Source organism: Ostrea edulis, chromosome 3 (genome assembly GCF_947568905.1).
Source record: "Ostrea edulis chromosome 3, xbOstEdul1.1, whole genome shotgun sequence".
NCBI lineage: Eukaryota > Metazoa > Mollusca > Bivalvia > Ostreida > Ostreidae > Ostrea > Ostrea edulis.
Window position 1 is genome coordinate 57,797,752 of NC_079166.1, and position 26,950 is coordinate 57,824,701.

The following is a 26,950-nucleotide window of genomic DNA, read 5'->3' on the forward strand; positions in this document are numbered from 1 at the left end:
AAATTTCATTTCATTTCCAAGTTCTAAGAGTGTTTGTCAGCTCATGTTATTGACTGGAACATATTTTGTTTGGTTTTTTTACTTACAGATCTAACATTCAACTTACGTCACTTTCAAGTGAAAGTTTTAGGACATTTTGCTGTTCAAAATTGAAATATGGATTTTGACAGATTTTGATAATGACTCTTTGAATATGATCTTCCGGATATCTTGGATATTGACGTCTTGGTTAGTATTTTCGACAAAAAATCACTATTCATTATATGATTAAAGTAAATTTCTCCAAAGTTATGTTTCATTTCAATTTCATCACACACATTCAATAACAAAATCTATTTGGTTGAGAAAAAGTCCATTGGACAATTTTATTCATTTATCTTACCTACTGATTTGTATACCGAAAAATGAGTTTTCAAAATGACGGATTTCATTAAAGTGTAAAGATTGAGGTCAAATGAAAAAAAAAAAAATTAGAAATCACTTTTGGTACGCAAGTGCAATCTTTGTAAGATAAGTCATGACATCGACATTAACTTTCAATAGATTCTTTGACCAGTTTCTTATCTCATCGATTGCCAAAAGTCAGTATTTTATAACTTCCCTTTTCCATCGGCAATTGAGATCAAAAGTTTTGTATCCTTTTATCTTCGCCAACATTTTTAGATAGGATCTCCAAGTGCATATCAATCACAAGCAAATATTACGTTTGTAGATAACTTTTGTGGTTAATGGTACGAGAAACATCCCTATCTTGCAAATATTTCCCCAAATACAACCAGAGTTTTAATACGTCTACGAAGATAAGCATGAAATATCGATGTCTGAAACAATTTATACAATAGTTTGTAACATACAAAATAAAAACGAACAAGGAAAGATTAAAAAATTCTTTTTTGTTATTCAACTTTTGAGTAATATATATTATCTTTAAAGAAAAATGAACTTGAACATATCAACTAGTCTGTAAATGATTTTTTGATCTAGAAATCGACAAGTGGACTCTCTGTCTTTCAGCTCCAGCCACATTCTTTTTATTTCGGACGGACTGTAGTGGTGACCGGTTAGTTTGTATCGAAAGTTGTTTCCACAAGGTCCTTTATCACGGTATCCACAACTAAAGTCAGTGTGTTCCTTGGCAATCGCCCCTATGTAGCGCCTACATAGACCGGTAATATAAACGTCCTCAAATATGAAATACGGGACTTTTTGTGTTGCATGGTAAAGATTCCGTATAATATCGCCGCTGATAAGATAAGCAGTTCCTGATATGTAGTCCGGGTAATAATCATCTGCGTATATCGCCCGGGATACACTCCATTTTGATAAAGACGATCTAAATGGAGCAGATCTGCTGACTTTACATCCAACTATTGAATTTGCTTGAGGATATTTTTCCAATGTATTCAGAAGTCTCGGGAGATTTAAAAACATGTCATCGTCTATCTTCAGCAAATAGCGTATTTGATGACAATGTAGTAATGACCAACGGAGCATAGCAATGGACTTCAGAGTTAGATTTTCATAGGTTTCTAATATGTCTTCGAATACAATGTCGTTATATAACTGATTTTCAATAGCTGCGATGTCTTGGAGAGTAATATTGGTAGTTCTCCCAAGTAGAAATCTCACAAGGACAGTGGTTGGTACGCTGGAGACGTTACCCCAAGTACTTCGTATGGCGTGTCTTTGTTCAAAATTCGTTACTGCACTCAGGACCATTATCAACAAAATCACGTCTTTACTATCACAAGAATCATGATGCAATGTCGAGGGTTTGATGATTCCAGAGTCAATGTATGGACGAACTAGTTTGTAGGAAGTTTCTCGAGTATTATCGTTTGAATTTCGAAATGGTGAACATACTATGTAAGTGAGGAGGAGTAGAACTGTTGTCCACTTGATCACCGATTTCATCTTCTTTATCATGGCCTTAGATATAATCTGAAAGTAGATAGTTTCCCAATAAATGAATCATAAAACAAATCAACTATTGCATAAGTAATAGGAAGTTATTACTAATATCCGTATAATAATGCTTTCATCTTCTGTACATCCATTCTGAAAAACAAATACACGGATAAATGGCTCTTCTTACTCTGGATAGTTGAAATGATGTACATTTGTTCTAATTGTAAGCATTATGGTGACTGATTTGTGGCATGTCCCATTCTGTCGTCTTTCCATTATTTTGGAGCGAAAAGACTACAAAACAAAAAGATTACGAAACAATATATGATTAGCAACTTTTCGCTCCGAAATAATGAAAAGTAGGCAAGATACAAACGACAAAAACTACAAAGAAAACCCGACCAATTTTGTCACTTCTTCGCTTGTCGTTTTGATTTGTTATTTAGAGGTGAAACCCGATAAAACGAAAAGACGACATAGCGATAATTAATTATTTTTTGCCCCAAATATCGAAAGGACGAGAAGCAGCAACGCGAAGAGACGAAAACACTATTAGATATAATTATGCAAAAAGAAAGAAAAAGAACGGGATGTATTCCTTATAGCTAGAATACGTACCCATTTCATCTTACTTTACCCGTATATATCCCAAATGAGATTGCCACACCTGATTCATTTTGTAGCTGAAATCAATCTGCACATTTCTGATAGTGATGTATAGGGAATGGGAAACAAATGGAAATCACGTTTTAAAACATGATGGATTGTTCTTAATTACAAATTGTATATGATGCATTGATTTAGTAACACGTTTTGAAAGTTTAGATGACTTAGACTTCAATTTTTTTTATGTATTATTTATTTAATAATTTTGCATTTAAACAATTGCAGTTATCACGTAAATGATATAAAATAAAACCAAAGAAATCTGACAAATTTTAAAATTACATTGTTATGGAACAGAGTACGCAAAGAAAATAAACATACTCGCGTAGATCCCGAGGTCAACCTTGAAAATATATATAGTATGTTAAATCAGATGCTATATAGAACAGTCAGCTTGCGCATGTAATTTTCAAGTGTACCGAAGGCAATTTGAACATCGTTCGGCCTTTTACGGTATGTCGAGAAAATACAAAGTAGATTTTTTTCTTTTCGACTTGACAAAAAAAGATGGAGCAATGCTCCTTAATAGGGTGGCACGTGGCCATACACAAAAATGGGGAGTCAGCTTGTGGATGCACAAGTGCATGTATATCGGAATTAGCAATGTTTCATAAATATGTGTCAAGATAATTCTTTTTATGGTTGATAAATGTTAATAAAAACATTTGATTCATTTATTTACGTCCCGTCGATAAATATTTACTCATATTGAGACGTCACCACATAGATGGAGGGCCACAAATTTAGACCTATCCTGGTTAGAATAGGTCCTTAGTACCCCTTGTTTGTCGAAAGAGGCGACAAGATGGGGCGGTCCTTTGTATGAGACCACAGACACCGAGGGCTCGTGTCACAGCAGGTGTGGATTGATAATGATCCTACCCTGCTCAAAGGCGTGAGCGACGCACATAGGCCTACATTTTGCCGCCATTCACTGGCAGTGGTGATGTATCCATATGAGTGAAAAATTCTCGATTTACAATAAATCAATCATAGACCTATGCTTAGCACTTACGGTCGTATGTAGCAGTAAATGTATTTTAACACGTCAACGCCTGTCGCGACACGGAACTCCCGCTTTGAAGATCACTCTAAAGACCCGCAATTCTTACTTCTAAATGCCGAGCGTTTGGCGAAGGATCAATCACTATCTATGTTTACGTCTTATTTGTGTACGTTAAGAAACCCTCACTGCTAAGGCCCTGAGCATTAAGCATAGGTCTAAATTTGTCATATTTCACCGACAGCTGGTGATGTCTCAATATAAGAGAAGAATTCCCGATGGAACATAAAACAAATAAAAATGCCTGGATGTTATTGTTAACATGCCAAATGGTTGTATACCTAGAACTTTACACTATATTAAAACTCTGAATATTTCCTTTGCCAAAATGGAGTTCGACAGGGTGTAGATTTATATCATCTTCTCTTTGCGCTATATTCTAACATTTTAGAAGATGCACATGATATTGTGTTCAACAACTCATTGCATAAAATCGAATAAAAATGGACTTTTTTTAAAGATTATAATAATGTTATATATAGGTGATACAGTACTGATGAACAGGTTCAATTTAACACACCATAAAATATGTTGAGCAAAGAGCAACCAGAGTTAAGCATACCACCATAAAAACTAACACAAAAGAAACAAGAAATGAATTCATCTATCAATTGTTAAATTGATATGTATACTAAAATGTTTGTTTCAATGTTTCAAATATCTTTGTGAATTATGGGGCTTTGAAAATTTAAACGTCATTGAGAGATTGCATCTTAAATTTTGTAAAGTTATGTTTAATTTGAAGACATTTATACCCGAATTATTTGAGATAATGTGACATAATCATTGAGGACAGTATCTTGGTCATGCGATTCATTATTTTGTATGGTCTTTACAACTTCAAATATCTTATTTCACCCGTTTCCATCATTTTAATTATTTCAATTCTCTTATTACCAAAAGTCTTTGATTACTATGCTCCTTGACTGAATTGTTATTTTACATAAAAGCCAATGTACCAAGAACTATTATTCTTACATTAGAACATTTCAGAACAAGTACCAATAATCACAGATGATAGGCAGATGGTGTGTCCGGAAATCAGAGAATTTGTACTTTATGCGAAAATTATGTTGGCAATGAGTTTCATTAAATGATGGCTTGTTCAGTTTTAAGTGATAGTAGAGAATTTTATTAACCTTCTAACTATACAGACAGACCAAAGGTCATACAATTCTTTTGTTTGTTTTCAAGTAAGGTATATATTATGAGAAATCTTACCAGATTCATAAATACATGTATAATCCACAAGGAACTTGCCATTCCAGGTTAAAATAATATAAGCCATCCACCCTTGCAATGCATGTATCAAGCGAATTCTTTGTTTAACCTTGTGTTTATATGTTTATAAGATAAGATAAGATAAGTTTATTCCAATTTTGGGCCCAGAGGGCATAACAGTAAGATAGTTTATAAAGAAGGAAATTCAAAAAAGAAAGAAAGTTTACAACATTAACTACAGATTACATAGACTGCAAACTGCATGTGGATGCAGCATGTTGGGGAAACAAGTACATACATATATGTTTATATCTTCTGTATGTTGTTTGGTACGATATGATTCACGTGTACATTGCAAAATACATAAATTCAAATTCTGTCCAGGTTCTGTGCTTTCCCTAATTTTAATTGATAGGAATTCTGATCACTGCTTGTTATCTTCACTTTTTCATCTAATGGATATTATATTTCTGTAAAAACAATAAATTGAGATTTTTGTGTGTGTGTGTGTGCCTTCTCTTCCAATACCCTTCCCCGATGTACATTGCGGCTAAACAACAAAACGAAATCTGAAATGTTGTGTTTAAATGTTAAAGGAAACACTTATACAAGGGCAGTGGGTATTCCTCATCCCGTGTGCGTCAAACGAGACAATCATAGTGCATTAAGATTTATATGAAGTTGAAATGCATTGTTAAAAAGCTTTTTTTAAAATTAATTTCAAAATGTGTCAAAATTTGGTGGTCGACGAAAATAGTTTTAATGAAATTGAAATGAAAATCTATTTCACCAAACAATCAACTTAGCTTACAAGTTCAATATTGATGATCCCTATACATTTCTATAGATTTGATAATTCAAAGTCAAGGAAGCGAATCTTCTATTTGCCGGGTACTTCAGTCACTGACACTAATCATTTTACCAAGAGGAAGATTAGCGCACTGGTCACCACAGGTAGCTGAACGGTGTCAATATGGGTGATTTACTATGAAAGAACCATGCATACCAAGGGTGATTTATTGAGGATTGTTTACCCACCGATATGCTTAAAGACCCAACTTTAAGTTAACGCCCCCAAATTTTACCTGTGTGGTGATCAATGATAAGCCGCTAGTCAATCAAACTTTTAACAATAGTGCTTAGGTTGATTGGCATTTGCAGAGATCATGTTCTACTGCTACCTGAGAAAGATGTTTTGATAACAATCATGGCTAATGATGACCGAGCAGTCTTTAGATACCAAGGAAAGCCCTGGTATACCTGAGTTTTGATAGCATTGACTCACACCTAGAATGTTTTAATGGCTAACGTCCCCTACACGATGTTATTTATCATCGTATTTTCTCCCTCCATTTATATACATGTATTATAGATTAAACAATCAGAAATCAAATAATAATAATGATAATAATAATAATAATAAAAAACCATAAGTTATTGGAATATTTTATATTAAATTAAATGATTTATTATGACTTTGTAAAAAAGGAACAATTCTTTATTGGCTCAGCACATCAACATGTAATGGTTATATTGCCCATGCGTAAAACTGTTACAGTTGTAAAAAAAAAAATGCTTCTGTTTGGGATACCACATGGATTATAAATTACACAATCAGAAATCAAACAATAGTAAAATAGCATAAATAAGTTATTGAGATATTTCTACTCATAATTTATCACGGCTTTATAGAGAGAGAGAGAGAGAGAGAGAGAGAGAGAGAGAGAGAGAGAGAGAGAGAGAGGGTGTAGACTTCGTGTCAGCTTATGTTTGGGATGCCATCGTTACACAAACACTACGTCCACAGAAACTCTAAAGAGAGAGTGGGAGGGGGGGGGGGGTAGACTTCGTGTCAGCTTCTGTTTGGTATACCACAACTACACAAACACTACAGCCACAGAAACCCTACAGACGGCCCATATTGAGGGGTATCTTGATCATTCTTCATTCGGTTGTACATTTACACAGATCTACTTGGATTTATTCATTCTCTCGAAACATTGATATTTTACCTACTACACCCACGACACTGCGAACTCCCAGGACACCAGGAAGTGCCTGGAAACGCCGGGTAATATCATATTTAGGAAATTATTTATATACGATATGACATTCAATGTGGACTCCGTAGATTTGTGACGTTTTGATCGCCAAATTATCATTGTGACACATAGCTATGTGCATTCGACACCATCGTAACTTTGACAATAAACTGCATGTGGTGTTAAAATTCTGTTCAAAAACCCTATTTAAAAAAATCGTTTTAATTTAACAACGACCATTAAGGTGGGTCCTTAGTCCTGGATTTTTGGGGTTTAGGTAGCATTTTTTTGTTTGGAATCAATAAATTAACATTCAGAGTAATGAAAAAAAAGGCAAAACAGTTAAGGATTTCCATATTAATTTTCATTACATACACCACTAAAGTCATGTACCCCGATGTAGATTTTTATGAAATTCATTGGAAACAGTTATTTGCTTTTATTTTAATATAAAAACAACAAAATATTTTTTGAATTGCATTTATTTATCGGAAAACATGTCAATAACTAAAACACATGTCATTTTCAATATGTTCATCAAGTTTTAGAATAATATGTGCAAAATTATTGAATTAGCGTTATATTCCAAAATGTTAAAAAACAAACAAACGTGGACGCACTTTCCTTATAGCAAGGTTTACATATCATTTTTTCTGTTTATATTAGTAGAGTTACATCTGTTATAGTTATTCATGGGAAAAAAATCCATACCTTTTCTTAATAATTTCAAATCTATAGCTTCCAGATTATGTATACCCTCATCAAAAACTGAAGTATGGCACCATAAAGCTGAGCTATTTAAAATCACTCGGGATTAAAATTTTATGTAATTTCATGAAAAGACACAGATAATGATTCCTTATCACCTTGGTAAAATGTTGTCAAAAATAAAGGAAATCTATCGCATTATGGACTTGATAAATAATTTAATGAGAGCAGAGTTATTGTCCTTGGATTCAATATTTTGAAACATATCATTGACTATTCAAATATAACTAAGACTTTTGAAATATTTTATGGCTAACAAGATTTTTTAACAATAACTATTGAAAAAGATTCCAACAAAATGTATGTTCCTGTCATTAAATCATTGACTTTGCAAAATCCTATGACGTCACAGGAGTGTGGAACTACGTTAATTTAATATAACCAAAAATCTATATTAACAGGCATTTTAGAATTGTGACACAAAATCTAACTAGCATAACCGCAATGAATAATCCACATAGCAAACACCTATGCTACAATTCATCGTTTCTTAAGTATATCACTTATCCAAATATCAATTCAAATTTTGAAAAAAATAATTCAGAATTCTTTCAAATATCCAAATGTACCTACAAAATGTATCATGGACATGGTCTATTTTCCTAACGTTAAGGCTTATAGGTGACAACACAAACTTGATAACTTATATTATCAAAATCACCATCTCAGTTATTCTGCAAAATTTTATGTTTGTATCATTAGTTTTAAGAAAGCTATCAACATTTTGGTAAAGTGTGTGCGACACTGTCGTTACCTTTGTACATGCTATATTTACGTAAATATTAGAATATCCAAGCTAATAGATTCAATAATTCGCATTTTAATGACGGGTATTGATATCAATTGGATAGATGGTAAAACTGTCGTCAAAATGATATGCAACTTTCGTATAGTAAAGTGTTTTCATTCATATAAAACAGCATAAATTCTACCATAATGCTATGTAATACGTTTTTCAAGACACCAATTCAACAGTGCACGACGTCAATACATATACAATAAATAAATGCAATAGTAGCAACTATTTTATCTATTAATTCACTTTACTCAATGTGTATGATTTTGATAGAGAAATGCTTATACAGAAAAAAAAATTAAAAAATTGAAATTTGATGGTAACACTAACAAATGAATATAAATTACACAATTAAAGCAAAGGGAATAACGTTTATAGTTCTCAGAGTCTCAACAATTCATTTTTTTAAAATGTTAATATACAAAAGACATGCGTTATTTTGTCTTGAAACTGAATAGTTTTTCATGTACCTTTATCACCAAATAAATTATGTTTAAATTGGCATACATGTAGGCCCGACGGGTTGGGTGTAAATTTTAATTGTATATTGGTTTAAAGATTATATATATTTTATATATTATTTATTTTATGCTATAGAAAGTTTTGCAATGAAAAAGAAAACATATATCTGTTTAATCTCGTGCTCTTTACATTTTGTCGAAAGTTCAAAAGAGCAATGGAAATGGTATTCACAATTTTCATGGAGTGTATTACTCTATACTGTTACTTCAATAACTTGTGTAGCAAACCAAAGGATTGCATAAAATATTTTAGTGTCATTGAAGCAATTATTAGCGTAAATCGGTAGAAAAAGTAAGTAGTAAGTATTTGTCTATTTAAAGGACACCACAGAGTCGTCCACTTCTGCTTCATACTTAGATATTTTATTGAAAGTAGACATTAACGGCAAACTGACAACTCAACTGTATGATGAACGGGATGATTTCAGCTTCTCCATCGTCAACTTCCCACATTTATGTAGCAATATTCCATTATCACCTGCATATGGTGTTTATATATCTCAACTGATTCGATATGCAAGAGCTTGTTCTGGGTATAGTCAGTTTTTAAATCGAAGTAAGCTACTGACAAACAAGTTGATGGTACAGGGATTTCAACAGTCTCGATTGAAGTCAGCATTTCACAAATTCTATGGTCGTTATAACGATCTAGTTCGTCAATACGACCTCACATTGGGTCAAATGCTGTCTGACGTGTTTCATACCTATTGTTAAGCCGTTCTTGGCACACTGAGTTTGACTGCGGATGACTCCGTTTACCTGATCAGGATATGGGGCTCACGGCGGTTGTGACCGGTCGATAGGGGATGCTTACTCCTCCTAGGCACCTGATCCCACCTCTGGTGTGTTCAATTATGTTGTAAATCATCTGTTGCTCGCAATTGATTTATAAAAATAACTGCGATGTTCTTGGTGTACATCCATAATATTTCTAATACAAAAATATTTGTTATCCCGTTCTTTCAGAATAAATAGTTTATTCTTGATATATTACATTAATGGTAAGTTGATAGACATGTATGTGTCACGTGGTCTTCTCTGTAGAGCAGAGTTCTTACTATGGTATCAAGAAATAGGGAAGGTATCAAACTAATGTGCCCTAGTATTAAGTACAATGAGATAAATCTGTTTGTAACTTCTAATTAAAAAGCTGCCTGTCTTCGTATTAATAATTTTACCTAAAAAGAATCTAAACAAGTGCAATGATTTTTGAAAGGTGAAGATGGTTGATAATGCATAACTATTACAGCTCATTATATATAATTCTTAGATATATTAGTAAAAAATGTGCACATGATAGAATATCAATTTTATAACTTCAATCAATGTGTTTGAATTTTCCTTGTCATTCAAAATTTAGTTGAAACATACATCATTGATACATTAATGTATATAAATTTTTTAGAAAAGTTTCATAATGTAACTAATTCACCCCCCCCCCCCCCCCTTATACATACAGTAAACATAGACCTACACCTGGGGAAAACTACAGTTAGTTAATGCAATATACATGTACATGCATTCTCAGTTATCCATTAGTGAGTTTTTGGTTCATTGTGAAACTACAATTAGAAATCTTAAACTTATGAAAGACACACCTATCTGTGAGGGCAAGATGATTCAGATGGACTTGCATATAGTGATCCATGGGCAGTCCATGGGTCTATTTCCATTGATATTAATTATTTATTGAAATATGAAATGGTTATTTAAACATATTTGGTGTATTATACTGTATAGTGATATAAATTTCTATCAAAAAATGTGTATAGCTAATAGATTTGGTCCAGTTATTACAAGAAATTGTATGAAAATTAACTAAATATTTAGGCAATCATTGTGAGTGCGAAAAGGTCAACTGCAATAGCACACACTATATATCATTTTTAAATGGCTTATAGAAACTTCTAGTATTGTGAGTTTGAATGCTTAATGTGGTAATTTGGGAATGTTTAATCATTTAAGGTCAATACTTTATCTCTGCTGACTGTATCTCTTAAAATTCATTTCTAGAAGGGGGGGGGGGGTAGGGTTACAAAATCTGACATAGTTTCAGATTAAACCTCATTTGGTATATTTTTTTCTATTCAATATTTTAGATACTACTTGACTTATTGTAAAAATGAAATAAAATCAGAAATTTTATGAGCAGAAATTTGTTGTTGTTATCAGAAAATGTATGCCTGATAGTATTTGAGAAACGCCATATTTAGGGTAAATTTGGCCAATTGCCAAGTCGAATCATTCCAATGTTTGCCTTAGATGCATTTTGAATTTCTAATCAATGTTGATTGTTTATCTGTTTGTGTTTAATTTACATAACTATATATGACAAACAATATTTCTGGTGTCAATAACATTTTTATTGGCTTCTGTGTTAATTTGCTCAATTTTGGCATTTTTTGCCTTTTGGGGCTGCAGAAGAGGGGATTTCAATCTCGCTTTCCTCGGAAATTAATCTGATTACTTTTGTTGATTTTTAATATATGTTTTAGGATAAAGTCAAAATGTTATAATAAATAAAATAAAAAAAAATCAATGAGCGGTTTTTTTTTGGGGGGGGGGGGGGGGGGGGGGCTAGCTACCTTAAGTGCAGTTTTCACTTTCTTATTAATATGGGCCCCTCTGACTGAAACATTTTTTTAGTGATTTGTATACATTACTTTTTTTCCCTTCAATTTCTAGTTCAGATAGTACAATATCACTTACCAGGTACATAGAAATTGTAAACAGATTCAGTACTTTCAGAACAGTGAATTTAATCCATACCAATATCAAGAAAACAAGTACATGTTAGTACCTTTACTTTTTATCCTCAGAGACAAATTACATCAGTTCTAGGGGGGGGGGGGGGGGCGTGGATGGGAGGCAGACAAAAATGTCATCATCACATGTTTCTCATCTGCCTCCCATTCTTTCACCAACTGGAGGAACCAGGTTCGTCAAAAGGTACAGAATTTTACACTAAAAATTAAAATTTTGACATATATATATATATATAGATATATATAACACATGTGAAATGCAAAATAATTTTAGAAGTTGCAGGAGCGTCCAGTATGGCAACTAATTGTGACACATATTGTCTCAAGTGTCTGACATCTTTAAGATAATGGGTTGTTGTTTTTTTTGCCCTCTCCCAACTCGGGATAAAAAAAAATTGTGTCAGGTAGGTGGCAAAAAATTCTAGAAAATTTCACGACCAAATTTTGAACTTTCAAAATCTAATAAAATTAAAGGTATAACTAGGATTAAAATCTTTGTTGACGGGATGAGAAAATTCTGGAATTAATTAAAAAAGTTATTGTTTCCTTGAGGTTAAAAAAGTTAAAAAAGTTCTAAGTATTGCCATTTTTTGCAAGTTGGTTGGGATAGGGCAAACAAATATTTTTCTAAAGATGGCCTAGGTTTTAGTGTGTTATAAAAAAAAATGTCCAGTTTGCACAGTTGTCTGTGTTTTGACACATTGAACGTTCAAAATTTACAATGTAAAACTTCTATTTTCATTAATTTATTGTTTTCTTGATAGATTGATTAAATATCGCTTATTTGATGTAAATTATATACACCACACTTGTATAGCTAAATCAAGGGAACAGCTGTTATTGTTCAACTTGAGCATGAATGTTTTGAATGCCAAAGTATTCGGCAGAGTTTATAAGAAAAAATGCAGATGAAATGTAAATATAAGCTAGACTAATGTAACATCCTACATTTCATTTGTCGAGTCTAAATAATATGAAACATTATGGCGATATTTTCCTATTGTTCATGTATACATTAAATTTCAGCTAGTGACTCAAGAGAAGCGGGTCGAGATTATGCCCATAAACAATCTTCAAAGGTACCTTTTCTCAGCCTTATTGGTGTCACCATCTGAATCGGATGTGAAGATTAATTTCAGGGTGACTCTTGCACTGGTAAAGATTGAAATTCTTTTTTACATATGAGGTGACTTGAATCACTCTGTTGACTTGGATTCGTGTCCGGGCCATGACTTCTTTGTTCTTTGACATAGGCATGCCATATTTGACACATGAGTGTATCACCATGAGACGATGTGTCGGGTACCTTCATGACCTCCATATGACCTTGACCTCAAGGTCAAAGTTAAAGGTTTTTACAATGGATTCATGCCAGAGCCATGACTTCTTTGTTCTTTGACATCGGCATACCATATTTGACACATGAGTGTATCACCATGAGACGATGTGTCGGGTACCTTCATGACCTCCATATAACCTTGATCTTTGACATCAAGGTCAAAATTGATTATAGGGTTTTGACATAGTCATACCATAAGACATGGGTGTATCACCATGATACTATGTTTCATGTACATTCATGACCTCTTTATGACCTTGACGTTTGATCTCAAGGTCAAAATTATAGGTTTATACTATGGATTTTTGTTCGGACTATATCTTCCATTTTCTTCTACAAGTTAGGCATAAAATATTTTTACACTCGGGAAAGAGGTAATTTATACCTATTAACAACACCCTTTGGGAGGTTGGGGTAAGCGGAGGGTGGGGGGTGGGGTGTATTCTTAGTGAGCATTGCTCACAGTACCTTTTGTTTGAATATATTGAACTTGTTATTTAATTGTATGATAAGAATCAGAGAACAGAAATGAAATATCAAAATCATGCCCAGTCTTAATATTTAGATATATTTTTTTGTTCATTGCTTTACAGAGGGCTTTCGCAGATGGACACAGGTTATTCAAGAACCCAACCACAGTCATATACTTCTGGCGTGCGTTTAGAAGGAATATTGACACAATGGTAGGCAATCTTTAAGAAATATCAGAATTAGCATTGTATTGAGGATATGTCATAATGTTAAACCAAGGTCATTAAGGCTAGTTCATTATTAGTCACAGAAAATGTTTACGTATAATTCATATCCTGTCCATAACTCTCTGAGAAACATTGGGAGTTCCTGCTTTAAAAAAGATTACTTATGACCTGGCATTGTGTCATGACATTGTGCCAAGGTCATTTGTATTAGTTCAAGGCCAGTCTTAGTCTGTCAGGAAATTATGTAATTCCTGCCTTGAAATTTCTTGTAACAAATACGAATTGCATGCTCAAGGAAACAAATATAATTATATACATTTGTACCACTAGAAGGTAGATCATGACAGAAAAATTTAATGTAAATCTTATCAATAACTTTGTATGAGAGAAACATTAGATGCATGTACATTGTTGCTTATGACCTATGGTTTTGTAATTATTATCATTGAGCATCATTTAGGCAATATAAGGTCATTGGTAAAACTGTTCACTTCTTGTCTTCTCCAGGACTTTATAACAGTGAAACATACAATGCAAGCCAAGACTTGATACAAAGAATGGGAACCATTATTATCTGGGAGTGTCCTAAGTCAAGGTCAAGTACATAACTAGGTCTGACAGAAAAAAAGTGTTATTTCTTTTCTCGGCCTTGAAAATTAGAAAGCCCATAGTAAGAACACCTGTAAATGTGCTATGGTCTTATTCAATGGTAATTCAAACAAGGTTTAAGGAAGGAAAATTCTGAATATCCTTTTCAACTGAAAATTTCTTCAATTAACTATTCTGACATCTGTAGATATATTTGTGGACATGGTATTTCTGAGATTGCTATTTCTAGTTATAAATGTACTTGTTCAGTTTCTATGTCATCTTGATAAAGAACAAGAGCCACGAATACTCAAATATGGCCCTGTGATTTTGAGTAAAATAAAGTATCTTCATTCCAAAATTTCATCATGGTATGAAATAGCTTAGACCTTCTTCTTTATAAATCCAGTGTGTTTTTTCCGCGAAAATTCACGCATAAAGAAATTTTAACATGCAGAACCCATAACAGTTGTGTTATTTTTGTAAAAGTTGATAATATCCAACAATATGCATCAAAAATTTGCATAACCCCCAGGCCTCGATCCAATAAATATTAACGAATTGTAAATTAGTATACTACATACTGCATAGAAGTTAAGAGTTTTTTTGGATCGAGGCCTGGGGGATAAGTGAATTATTAGTTTTTATGTTCTGCAAATAACCGGAATTTCACATTCCATGCACGAAATCCGAATACTTTTCCATTCTATAGGTTTTTAAATACAAATCGTAATATTTAAATATCATAGTTGGGGATTGTTCCATTGGGTGGTTTTTTTTTACAAAACCAGTAATTATTCAAAGTTAATGAAATATGATTATTTCAAAAATATTATTGAAATAAAACCGGATCCGCGCCCGATTCGGGCTACGTACATTAATCTATTTTGCCCCCAAAATTTCAAATAGATTATATGCTCAATTTATGAACTTGAATATATATGTAACCATGTTAGGGATAGTTACAAAAACCTTGCACTAATTAACAGTTTTAGTTATTTGATCAAACAATTACGAAGCTTAGTCCTCAAATCCACTCCAGATACAATCGAGATCCACCCATCGTCTGCGCCGCGCCTTTACTTCCACACATTTTCTTTATACGTTATCACACTATATATGAAGTCCGTTGAATTTAATAAATCTCTGGCTTCACATGTTTCATCTCCGTGCATTCAATTTTCTTGGCACTGATGAGCATGTTGAAATCGCTGTCGCAGTACATAAAAAGACTTGGAGGGCCGAGGGGTGCCTAACTCGATAAGCTACTTAGATGCGAAGATATACATGTATTGGCCTATCCCGTATTGTTTAATGCTTTCTAAATTATAGTACAATATATGGGTACCAGACAAAAATTAGGCGTCCACATAACAATACAAAGGATAGACTGTAGGCTACAAGTCTCTGAGCGAAAGATTTACAACATTCGTTCGGTTGTTTAGCGAATTACGTCAATCTCTACCCAGAGTTGTCGTTCCTTGCTCTCACTTGCAGTAAGGAACGATAACTCTGGGTAGAGATTGGAATTACGTGTCAACCGATTTGGACATACGTCATCGGGTACCGTTATATTTCGACACACAGCTATTCCGGTCTATTGCATATTTCATCCGTCAGAAATCAATATATAGAAATACATACAAATATGAATACGAAAAATATATCTAACAATATGGATCTTGTTTTGCTTTTAAATGAAATGCATTGACAAACAGAATTACATTTTATCTAATTAGCAAAAATACAAGGCAGTTAATAAAAAGGGATAATAATAATAAATAATTCGAAAATGAAAAAAAAAAAAGAATGTAAAAAGGATGTTAACGAAAATAGTGTATTTTTCATTGTTTCAATTATATTTATCATTGAAAATTCAGTCTCAACAGCAAATATTCAAAACCACAAATCTTATAACGAAATAAAAAGACAAATGGAAAAAAAAAGAAGATATCATTAATACTGATTAAAATAGAGGTGAACATATGAATCACACTCGTTCCTGAAGTAAAAGTTGATGTATTTATTTTTTAAATATATATCCTACATAATTAAGTAAAACATTACTAAGCATTACAGAAGGAAGAACTGAACACATTATTAAACCACTGTCCTGTTTAATTTAGGTTGAGTGTTTGTAACATGGAGGAAGTGTCTGATAAGGGAGAAAGGTTTCCCTCATGCATTTTATGTAAGATAAGAACTAAACCTAATGACAGGAAGAAATGTGAAAGTGTTAAATTAAGCAAATTTTATGGTGGATGCCAAACTACAGATGTGTTAATTCACCATAGAGTTAACCCCTTGGTTGATAAAATTCTTGTTTCTATTTATGTGAAAATAACATCCGCTTAGTTTTGTTTGCACACTAACCAAATATATGCGAGGAGGGAGTTTGGTTCTATAATATTTAGCGGTATCAGAATAAGACTTTTTAATTAATGAATTCGTTTCATAGATGTTATGGAGTTAATGATAATGATTAAGGCATTTTGAAATACACACAGGTCTAGATATTATTGTAATAAATGATCCGGATAGGAAACTAATGAAATTAAATAAATGGAACATATTTTACCTGATGATTAGTTCACGTGAACATTTTCTTAGAATAATGTAAAATAAATTATATCCATATGGCTAAACTAAATGTTCATGTATTATTCTGTACATGTACGGCTACTTTTGTAATAGTTTCCCTATCCCCCCCCCCCCCCCCCACACACACACACATCATAAACGTAACTCCCTATATAGCAAAACACAAATAAAAGTGTGAAACATAGGATTAAAATGTTTAATCATTGTCCAAAGTTGTACATGTAGCGAAGTGCGTCTGAAATAACGCCGCTGTCCAAAGCCTGACTACTACTGTTTTCGGCGTGTTTACATGTACATGCGGGATAATAATACCCCCCCCCCCCAAAAAAAAACAAACAAAAAAACAAATAATAAAAATAAAAACCCGCAAACTTATAAAAGATTGTTAATAGAAGTGATCAATATGCAACATAAACTACATGTAATATTGAAACGCACATACATAGGTCAATAGATCTTATTCGTAAGTCAACGGTTGGATCCACCATGTTTTCGTGTACATTTTAAGATCCCCCCCCCCCTAAAAAAAATTATCGGTATGTGCAATAAATGGTTATACAGTTAAAATATTGGGATTGGGTTTATCTTTATGTCATAATTAAATAACAAAGATAAGTAAAGAGGTACTGAATTAATATTACTTCAAAACTGTTGAATGGTTGCATATATAAAAATTCAAAAAATATAAAGAAAGGGAAGGAGACAAACAGAGAGAGGAGAAAGAGATGTACAAGTATACTATATAAGTGTGTGTTTTAATATAGAATTAACATAGACAGATTTAAATATTTACAATATTATAATTAAATTGCACTGAATAGTGTTTTTGTTTCACTTTTATACCTAGAGAACTTTCACGTAAAAGTACGTGAAACGTTGTAAAATTGTGACCTTACGTTGCAAAATTGCGACGTCAATAACAATCTGGCCAAAACAATGGGTACTTTGAACGTCAATAACTAAAAAAAAAAAAATGAAAAGATATCGGAAAAAGGATCACATATTTGAAAAAAAGATATTATTCGCTTCTGTTCCCGAGAATAATATGTTCTGACTAAGGGCCATTTTTGGCTATTCCTGGCTCTGGTTCTTTGGAAAATATTGATTTTGAAACTACAGTTGAGCAATCATGTATTTCATTTAAATTATTTACAAATGGTTTCTTTTCTCTTGCAGATGAAATAGACACCAGACAAATGGGTTGCCCTTGAACAGAGAATGAAAAAGAAAGTTGAAGCTTGCAATAAAGAAGATTAAGAAACAGAAGGTGTCCAGTTGTTCATTAATCAAAAGAATACCTGGATATTCATACTTATAATGGTACTTCCTCAAAATCCGGGTTCAAATTAAGCAGTTTTAAAGAATGAATTTAGATGTAATTCATTTGCTGCATTATTTTGAGATTGTACTTATTATCTCTGTATGAATATCATTAACAGTGAAACCTTGATGATCAGTTGTAAATTTGATTATAGACAAAACTGTAGATATCTGTGAGGAACAAATTGCTGAGCAACACAGAGTTTTATGAAACTTTTCATTAAGTTTTTCAAAAAATTCAAAGTCCAATTCAAGTACTAGCATTGAAATGTATACATTACATGAATTTCATATGAAAATATAATGATATTCGCATAATATTCGCATGAATATCGTGCGAAAAACTTTAATAGTAGGTAACAATAATATTCGCATAAATATCGTGCGAATTATTTTTCATATGATAATCATGCGAATTTCACATGAAAATCGCACGGTTTTTTTATGCAAATATCATGCGTGATCCTTTTCGTCTCCTTTTCATGCGAAGAATTCGCATGATATTCATTCGAATTTCATATGAAGTTCATGCGAGCCACTTTTCCCTGTGTAGAATAAATATTTTCTGTTCTGTACAGTGTTTAAGATGTTGAATGGTAATGTTAAGAACATAAGAAATAATCAATAGACACTTTAGAAACTTGTATTAAAATTCGAACAAAATGCTGAAGAAATTTTGAAGCAAATAGGTTAAATATTTTGCAGTGTGTAAGTTGATAGAATCGAACTTCATTTTAGGATTATATTTAAGCTAATTAAACTCTGCATAATGCATTTATGTTTTTCTATGAAATAATATGTAGAATGAGGCTTTACATTTGCTATTCGATATATATTAGATTGAAGCAGAGACACTATCTCGTTGATATCTATTAAATTTTCGATTTAAGTAAGTAAAAGCTTGTTTTGAAATGATGAATTTGATAAATGTTGTTGTTTTTAATTATTGACGTAGATGAACTTACGGTTGTTCATTAAGAAATAATCCTCATTTCCTGTAAACCTAATTTAGTAAACTGTTGACACATGCAAATGCCACAAAGTCGATTTAATATTTTTTTCTCTACACACGGATGAGCAAGACGGAAGTAAAATTGCAAGATATACAGTAAACCACGATCACGTGATTAGCCTGAGAAGATCTACAATATCAAAGCACTGAAAGCCGGATTTTGAAAAGCGTGCATCAAGTTGACTTAGAACACAAAAACTTAGATCTATGTCTTCATCAACGCCGTTTTTGCTTTAAACACAACATACCACAATATTTAAAGTTTCCCTTCAGCAATGCTTGATCAGACTTCCGAAAAATAAAAGTTCAAAGTTTCACCAATATGAAGTCCACATCCGTAATATTTTGCATGTACATTTCACAAAGTCGATTTAATATTTTTCTCTCCACACGGAGTATCAAGATGGATGTTAAAATGCAAGATATAAACCACCATCATGGGATTAGCCTGAGAAGATCGACAATATCATAGCACAGAAAGTCGGGTTTTGAAAAATGTGCATCACGTTGACTTAGAACACTAAAACCTAGATTTGGGTCTTGGTTAAAGCTGTGTTTGCTTTTAAACATAACATACTACAAATGTATAAATTTTCTCCTCAACAAGGCTTGTCAATAACCAAAGAGACATTTTGATTTTGTGTACATTAAGCTTTTTCAACAAAATATCTGACTTGGTTAACTCAGAACCAACTTAAACGGATGTAATGATCGGGCTTTATCTTAGGCCTTACGTTCTTTTAATGTATTAATTTTTGGTATAGAAATCTGGTGCAAATGAACGGGTATTTTTTCTGACAAGAACATTTGTGCCCATTGATATAATATCATGTTACGAGTAATACTTAGTAACTTTTGTATAGATAAGTACTTTTTAGTTGCTGTGCATTTGATTTAGCATGTATCAGATACATGTATGCTTATATGATTATTATATGTATCAAATACATGTATGATTATTATATGTACCAAATACATGTATGATTATATGATTATTATATGTATCAAATACATGTATGATTATATGATTATTATATGTGTCAAATACATGTATGATTATATGATTATTATATGTACCAAATACATGTATGATTATATGATTATTATATGTATCAGATACATGTATTATTATATTATTATTTAGAATTCAGTATGTTGATTGTATTTGTGCTGTAAAATAACATATGTTTGACAAATCAGTTAGCTTACCCAATGATCCAATATTCCAAGTGTCTAAAATTACAAATAGAAACAACAAAATAGGTGACGTAATAAGGAGCATACTTTGTGTCGATAGCAATCCCACAGAAAGTTGGAATACCAGATCTCCAAAAGTATGAAGATATTATCAATGAGAAATTTCAGCATCTTTTTTATATCATCTTCAGAATATTTGTGCATAGAACCAGAACGATGTTCAATAAAGTAATTTCTGCATGACTGACCAAAAGATATGAATATTTCCTTTTCCCAGTTTTATTGAAGAAGCAACTTTCTATGACGTCAAAACATCATACAACATATAAGCTCATATGATATTATGTAACATAATTACTGGGTGATTATATAATATTAATTAAAATTCTTTGGCGATTGATGTTTGATATTTGGATATTATTAATTTGTTTAACGAAAAACTTGTTAAAAATTATTGTTCATCACCAGGGAACCTAATACTCCCGCGTGAAAATACATTATTTGCGACAATGTTTGGTTAGTAAAAAGTTATATTTGTATATCTATTAGACTTTCAGTCTCCTAGGTAACGTACAACAAAGACTAGTATGAGTGTGATAAGTGTCAAGACCAGATTGATGCAGCCAATTGACTTGGAGCTATAACTATGAGAGATCAATATAGACGTTTAATAAAAATTCCAGGGTCAGAAGACTGATATTATTGTTTTTAAAAGAAACCATTTTACTTTATTGTAATACACCCCCAATTGCACCTAAGGATATATGTTGTGCTTATTGCGTAATTGTTGTAATTGTCTTACCCAGTAGGTTAATTCAATATGGTGGGATAGAGTGGGCGCACAGTTTTGGTGTTGTAACCGAAAACAGTGACGGACGCCACTCAAAAGGTAAAACTGTTCATCAAAAGCAGGCTGCGTTATAATTATAATTATCAGTGTCTATAATGGCCTCTTTCAATTGTTGTGCCTCTGTTCAGTTCATGTCACTTAAATCTCAATTTATTTTCTACCTATTTCCCTTTCTATACAAAAGGGTTTTTGAAGGATTCAAGATTAGTTTAATTGTTTTAATTGAAAAGTATTTCACAATAAGAGGTTCAAGAATGAAGCAGTAGGGATCCAAAAAGGACATTTTGTACACAAGTGTTGCATTGAATATGCGGTATACATGTAGGGGAGAAGGTCCTGCATTTAAAACGACTTCATAGAAATCAAATAGCCCCGCTGGTGACGTCTCAATAGGAGTGAAAACACGTTGTCGGGACGTAAAACAATCAATCAATCGTGTTTAAGGCAAAAACATGTGGAATACATGTATATAAAGCACATCTAAACTTGAAAAAAAAAAAATACAGACAGTAAGTAAATGAACTTTAAATGCAAGGTGAAGATAACGAACAGTGATCAATCTCATAACTCCTACAAGCATGTAATACGAAGCTGATTTAACAATCAGGGCTTAATTGACATAAATAAAATTTTACGTAAAAAATAGATCAGATCCACCTAGTACCCCCTCCCTCCCCTTGGAAATAAACAAAATTGCATATATATTTTTTCACATCAAGCAAATACTTTAATATCATCTAAAGAGTGAAGTCCTCATCCCTGTGGTAATACTGAGATATAGGAATCATAGGAGCAACTCCGACAGTAGCCTGGAGTCTGGCCCTGACTGACATCAGTTCTCTGAATTCGCTGTCACATTTGTGTCCATCTATAGATGTGAATAGCTTGTGCAATTACTTATCAATTTATTAGTGTTCCATAATGGCTACAATGTAATACCCTGCCTTAAAATTACTATATGCAATTAAATGAAAAAGGTGAAGATAACGAACAGTGATCAATCCCATAACTCCTGTGAGGAATGCAAAATAGAGAGCTGGACAAACAAGGACCTCTGGATCTACCAGGGGTGGGATAAGGTTTAATTCTTAAAATCTAAACTTCGGTCAAATTTTAACTGCAATGATGATTGAGTAATTTTGAAAAATAGTATTCTATCTAAAAGATGTGTTCGCTTTATCAAAACATATGACAAAGAGATGCTCAGAACATCTTCTATAGATAAAAATATTCTAAAAGATGGGGGTTAATTCCGGTACAATACAAGGGATATAAACTATTCCTACAAGTATTCTATGTAAAGCATTAATCTTAGAATGTTGAACTATCAGTGATTCGTATTTATAGTTAGTTTTAGTGGATAAACCGATATTACTAAATTGTACTGCTCAGACCTCTAGACAACAGTAAATCATCACCAATTAGTGTGTTCAATAATTATGTAAACATATGTACATTGAACTTTTATCGACAGCATAACCCGAAAGTCAACTTTAAAACAAGAGCTAAACCATCAAGAAACAAAAACATTGCAAACTTTATCTTAAAGAATATTAATCCGTGCTATATGTTATCAAAATCAAAATTTAATTCCAGTACTAGTAATATGAAATTAAATAAAAACTTAATGATGTGCATTAAAAATAAGATACACTGTATGCCTGGATATCTGATATAAGGTGAGTAGATAACAGGAACAGTATTGGGTATTAGCAGTGTCGGGTAATTCTGGAATCATACATGGAGGGGTTTCTAATGACCCATCAAGATGAGTACCCACAGGCATCACATTTCTAGGCCGGAGGATACCTTCATAAGGCTTAAGGTAGTCAACATAAAGTAATTTAAAGGGCTTTTGGAATATTTTTGCATTTGATAAGTGATCTTTTGACACTTTGTGAGGTCATGCCTAACCTAAATCTTTAAACCTGCAGCAGGTGGATACCATGTATAGATAAAATCCTTTTCTGAAATCTCTTGACTTTAATCACTGCTTCATTTTCCACAATTTCTCTTTGAGTATAAGGTAGTCTACATGTTGGAATTTAATGGGCTTGGAGTCTTGAGTATCTATGTTATATTTGACAAGATTTGTTCTCTCAAATTTACCATCAGGCGCAACAAAAATTTCCTGATATTGTATCAATTACTTTTTGTATTACAACTATATCAGGAAGGGAGAAAATGCAGCGGACCATACCTAGATTTGAACCCGGACCCTCTGAATTTCTCTGCTCTAGTACTCTACCAACTCAGCTTTCTGACTACAGACAATAAAACCTGTCTAACCGCCACAGTCGTCCCTCATAAAATGTATTCACACTTTGAAGACCTATATACCTTGACAGATATTTTTACCTGTTAGTTCCAGGGGTTGGTCTACGACATGAAATGTAATTAATAGGAAGGAGAAAATTTTGGATGAACCGGGAATCGAACCCAGGACCAATACATTACTAGTCATGTACTGTAACCACTGATCTATCCAAGCAGATATCCATAGATAATATAGCTCTAACGTCTACACTGCCCTCCCTCCATGAATTGTCTTCTCCCTCCAAGACACACAACCCATTTTCTTTTTGCCTTTGGCATGATTTTCACCTGAGGTCCAAAGGAGGTCAACAATACCAAATGTAATAATGGAAAGATGTTTAAATGTGTTAATAAATAATAATAATACCATATTTATATAGCACCCTTTTCATACACTATGTACTCTCAAAGGTGCTTTACAGTGCATATATAAACCTTACAACATAATGTTATACACATAATACATAGACAATAAAAAAAAAACAACATTAAAAGCTGTACCTATCATGATTGTACATATAAAACGTGAAAACACAAGATACCATAAATATGCTAGATAAGAATAAACATCAGTTTCAGGGCGTATTAAATTAATAATAATAATGAAATACACACACGCACACACAACATGTAATATCTCAGGTATAATACATTAAAACATAGAATTCTCTTTTTTTCTTTTTTCCTGGCCACAGTAGAGAATATATGAAACAGAGCAAATATACTAGGGGCAGTAACTGTAGAATGTCTAAAGATATGTTCATTGGCTCTAGTAAACGTTCTAATGTGATTCCTGAACTATGGCCAATATATCGGAATGAAAACACCAGTAAGGAGTTTATATTTCATTAAAGATATAGGGTTTTATTTCAGTTTTCGACAATCATACAGACACTCATATACATATATGCAGACCATGGCTGGGAGATATGTTAACACAATATTGAGAGGTTGTTACTTACACGTATTTTCAAATAAACATTTCCAGTTCAACAATTTGCTGTTGTCTATATCAATTTTGTTTCTTGTTTTGTACAGTTTATCTTCAAATTCATAATATGTTTTCAAGTACTTAGTTACATTTTGAAATAGTAACTTTCGATTTTGCATTAGACAGATATATTTTTGGCAGGCAATTTCATGAGAGTTATTATTTCATCCATGAAAGGAGCTGCATGGTATAATGTTTATGAAGTCTGAAAATATATTTAAATGTAGGGCTTCTTTCCAAAAACTATTATTGTTTTGCTCTAATGAAAAAGTACGATACTTTTCGAAAGCTTTATTCGTTTTGTTAAAGAAGCTATTTTTAGGAATCGAGGAAAGACAGTCGAGCAAACCGAGGACAGTAAATATGTAAGCTCCTTCATCTTGCTTGTCTAGAAACAATTATTTATAATTAACACTAACAGAGAAATAGGAAGTTCCAATTTGAAAGGAAAAGTCAGTAAATTACATTGTTTATTACATATATTTTAATAATGGTTTTTAGATTTCTGATTTTTTTTCCACCTGTATTCTACTGATGTACCAACTGCTTAACATGTGCGCGTCCTTATATCTGTTTTTGTGTATCACCTGTGTTTTGACAGTAAACATTCCCAGGGACATTGTATTTCGCACATTAAGAAGATTAAGTTTTAAAAGGGTGCAAGGGTGTTGCATCTCCCAAAATTCTGCTCAACTGAACACGATTCAGCTGTCATCGTTGTTTTTATTTTTACTAGTACATATACACATGTACAAATAATCGTACGTGTAAATACTGGAAATTGATGCTGGTTTTGATGATTATTTGAATTTTTTACATACTAAATACAAAATTCTTTAAGCGTTTCAAAATTGCGAATTTAAAACAAGCCGGGTTTTGTGTATGTTTTTTATATAGTTTATTTATTATTTGTTAACAAAATATCAATTCAAATAAATATGTTCCAATTCTTATGACTGTCAATTATCACTCACAGTGAAGAAATATCTAACATATGAGTATATGGTGTAGTGCAGTGAATTTTTTGAAAGCGGTCATTATGAAAATAAATGTAGTTGTTGAATGAGCGGTGAACTTTGAGCTTGATGCAAAATAACCCCCTCCTCAATACACACAAAATATTACTTGGTTTTATTTCATATTCAAGATAATAGAATTATGCATTTGTTCAGGATAAAATACATCCAATAATGCAATATTATTGTTTTAATTTTTACAGAATTGTATTGCATCAAGAAGCCCATTAAGAATTCCCATGTACAGGAATTGTGCTTCGTTGATAGCTGATCTGTTTTTATATTCGTATGAAGCAGAATTTATCCAAAACTTCTACGTAAGAAGAAAAAAATCTTGCTTTGGCCTTTAATTTGGCATTTAGATATATCGACGTTTTACTTACAAACAATAATACTTTTCATTCATATTATGTCGGTTCGATAAATCCCTGTTGGTTCGGAGTGGGGGACAACACAGAATAGTCCACTTCTGCTTCATACTTAGATATCTTATTGGGGGCCTCCGTGGCCGAGTGGTTAGAGTATTGCGCTCAAAAGCACACGGCCTCTCACCTCTGTCGGCGCGAGTTCGAATCCCGCTCGCGCCGGTAAGTGAGAAAGTTTCCCAGTTTACTTTCGGAAGGTCGGTGGTATCTTCCCAGGTACATTGTATCTGGGTTCTCTCTTCCACCAATAAAAACTGGGCGCCACCATATAACTGAAAAATTGTTGAGTGTGGCAGAAAACATCAAAACAAACAAACAAACAAACGAATATATCTTATTGAAAAAAGATATTAACAGCAAACCAACAACTCAACTTTGTGACAAACAGGATGGTTTCAGCTTTTCCATCATTAACGCCTCCATGTTTTTGTAGCAATATCCCATTATCAGTTGCATATAAAAATAAATAAATATTTATTTGGTATAAACATAAGATTGTATGACAAATGGGATGATTTTAGCTTCTCCATCGTCAACTTTTCACATTTATGTAGCGATATTTCACTATCACCTGCATATGGTGTTTATATCTCTCAACTGATTGGATACGGAAGCGGTTGTTTTGCGTAATTGAGGTAAGCATATTACAAATTCTATGGTGGTTGTAACGATCTAGTTCGTCAATACAACCTATAATTGGGTCAAATGCTGTTTGATGTGTTTCATACCAATTGTTAGACCGTTCTTGACACACTGATTTTGACTGTGGATAAATCTGTTTAACTGATCAGGATATAGGGCTCATGGCGAGTATGACCGGTCAAAATGGGGATGCTTAATCATCCTA

At 32.8% G+C, this 26,950-nt stretch overlaps 1 protein-coding gene and 1 pseudogene across 1 annotated transcript; one reads left to right on the forward strand and one right to left on the reverse strand.

Moving 5' to 3' along the window:
• Positions 1 to 353: 353 nt before the first annotated feature.
• LOC125676395 (lactosylceramide 1,3-N-acetyl-beta-D-glucosaminyltransferase B-like) lies at positions 354 to 19,355 on the reverse strand. The gene is made up of 2 exons (XM_048914266.2): positions 19,262 to 19,355; positions 354 to 1,941 (listed from the first exon to the last, which is right to left on the reverse strand). Exon 2 carries the CDS (start codon positions 1,924 to 1,926, stop codon positions 928 to 930), a length of 999 nt encoding a protein of 332 aa, XP_048770223.2. The 5' UTR covers positions 1,927 to 1,941; positions 19,262 to 19,355; the 3' UTR covers positions 354 to 927.
• Positions 9,141 to 18,309, forward strand: LOC125676387 (uncharacterized; annotated as a pseudogene).
• Positions 19,356 to 26,950: the final 7,595 nt, after the last annotated feature.

Coding starts and splice junctions, on each gene's coding strand:
- LOC125676395 (XM_048914266.2), bottom strand. CDS start 1,926: ATGATAAAGAAGATGAAATCGGTGATCAAGTGGACAACAGTTCTACTC.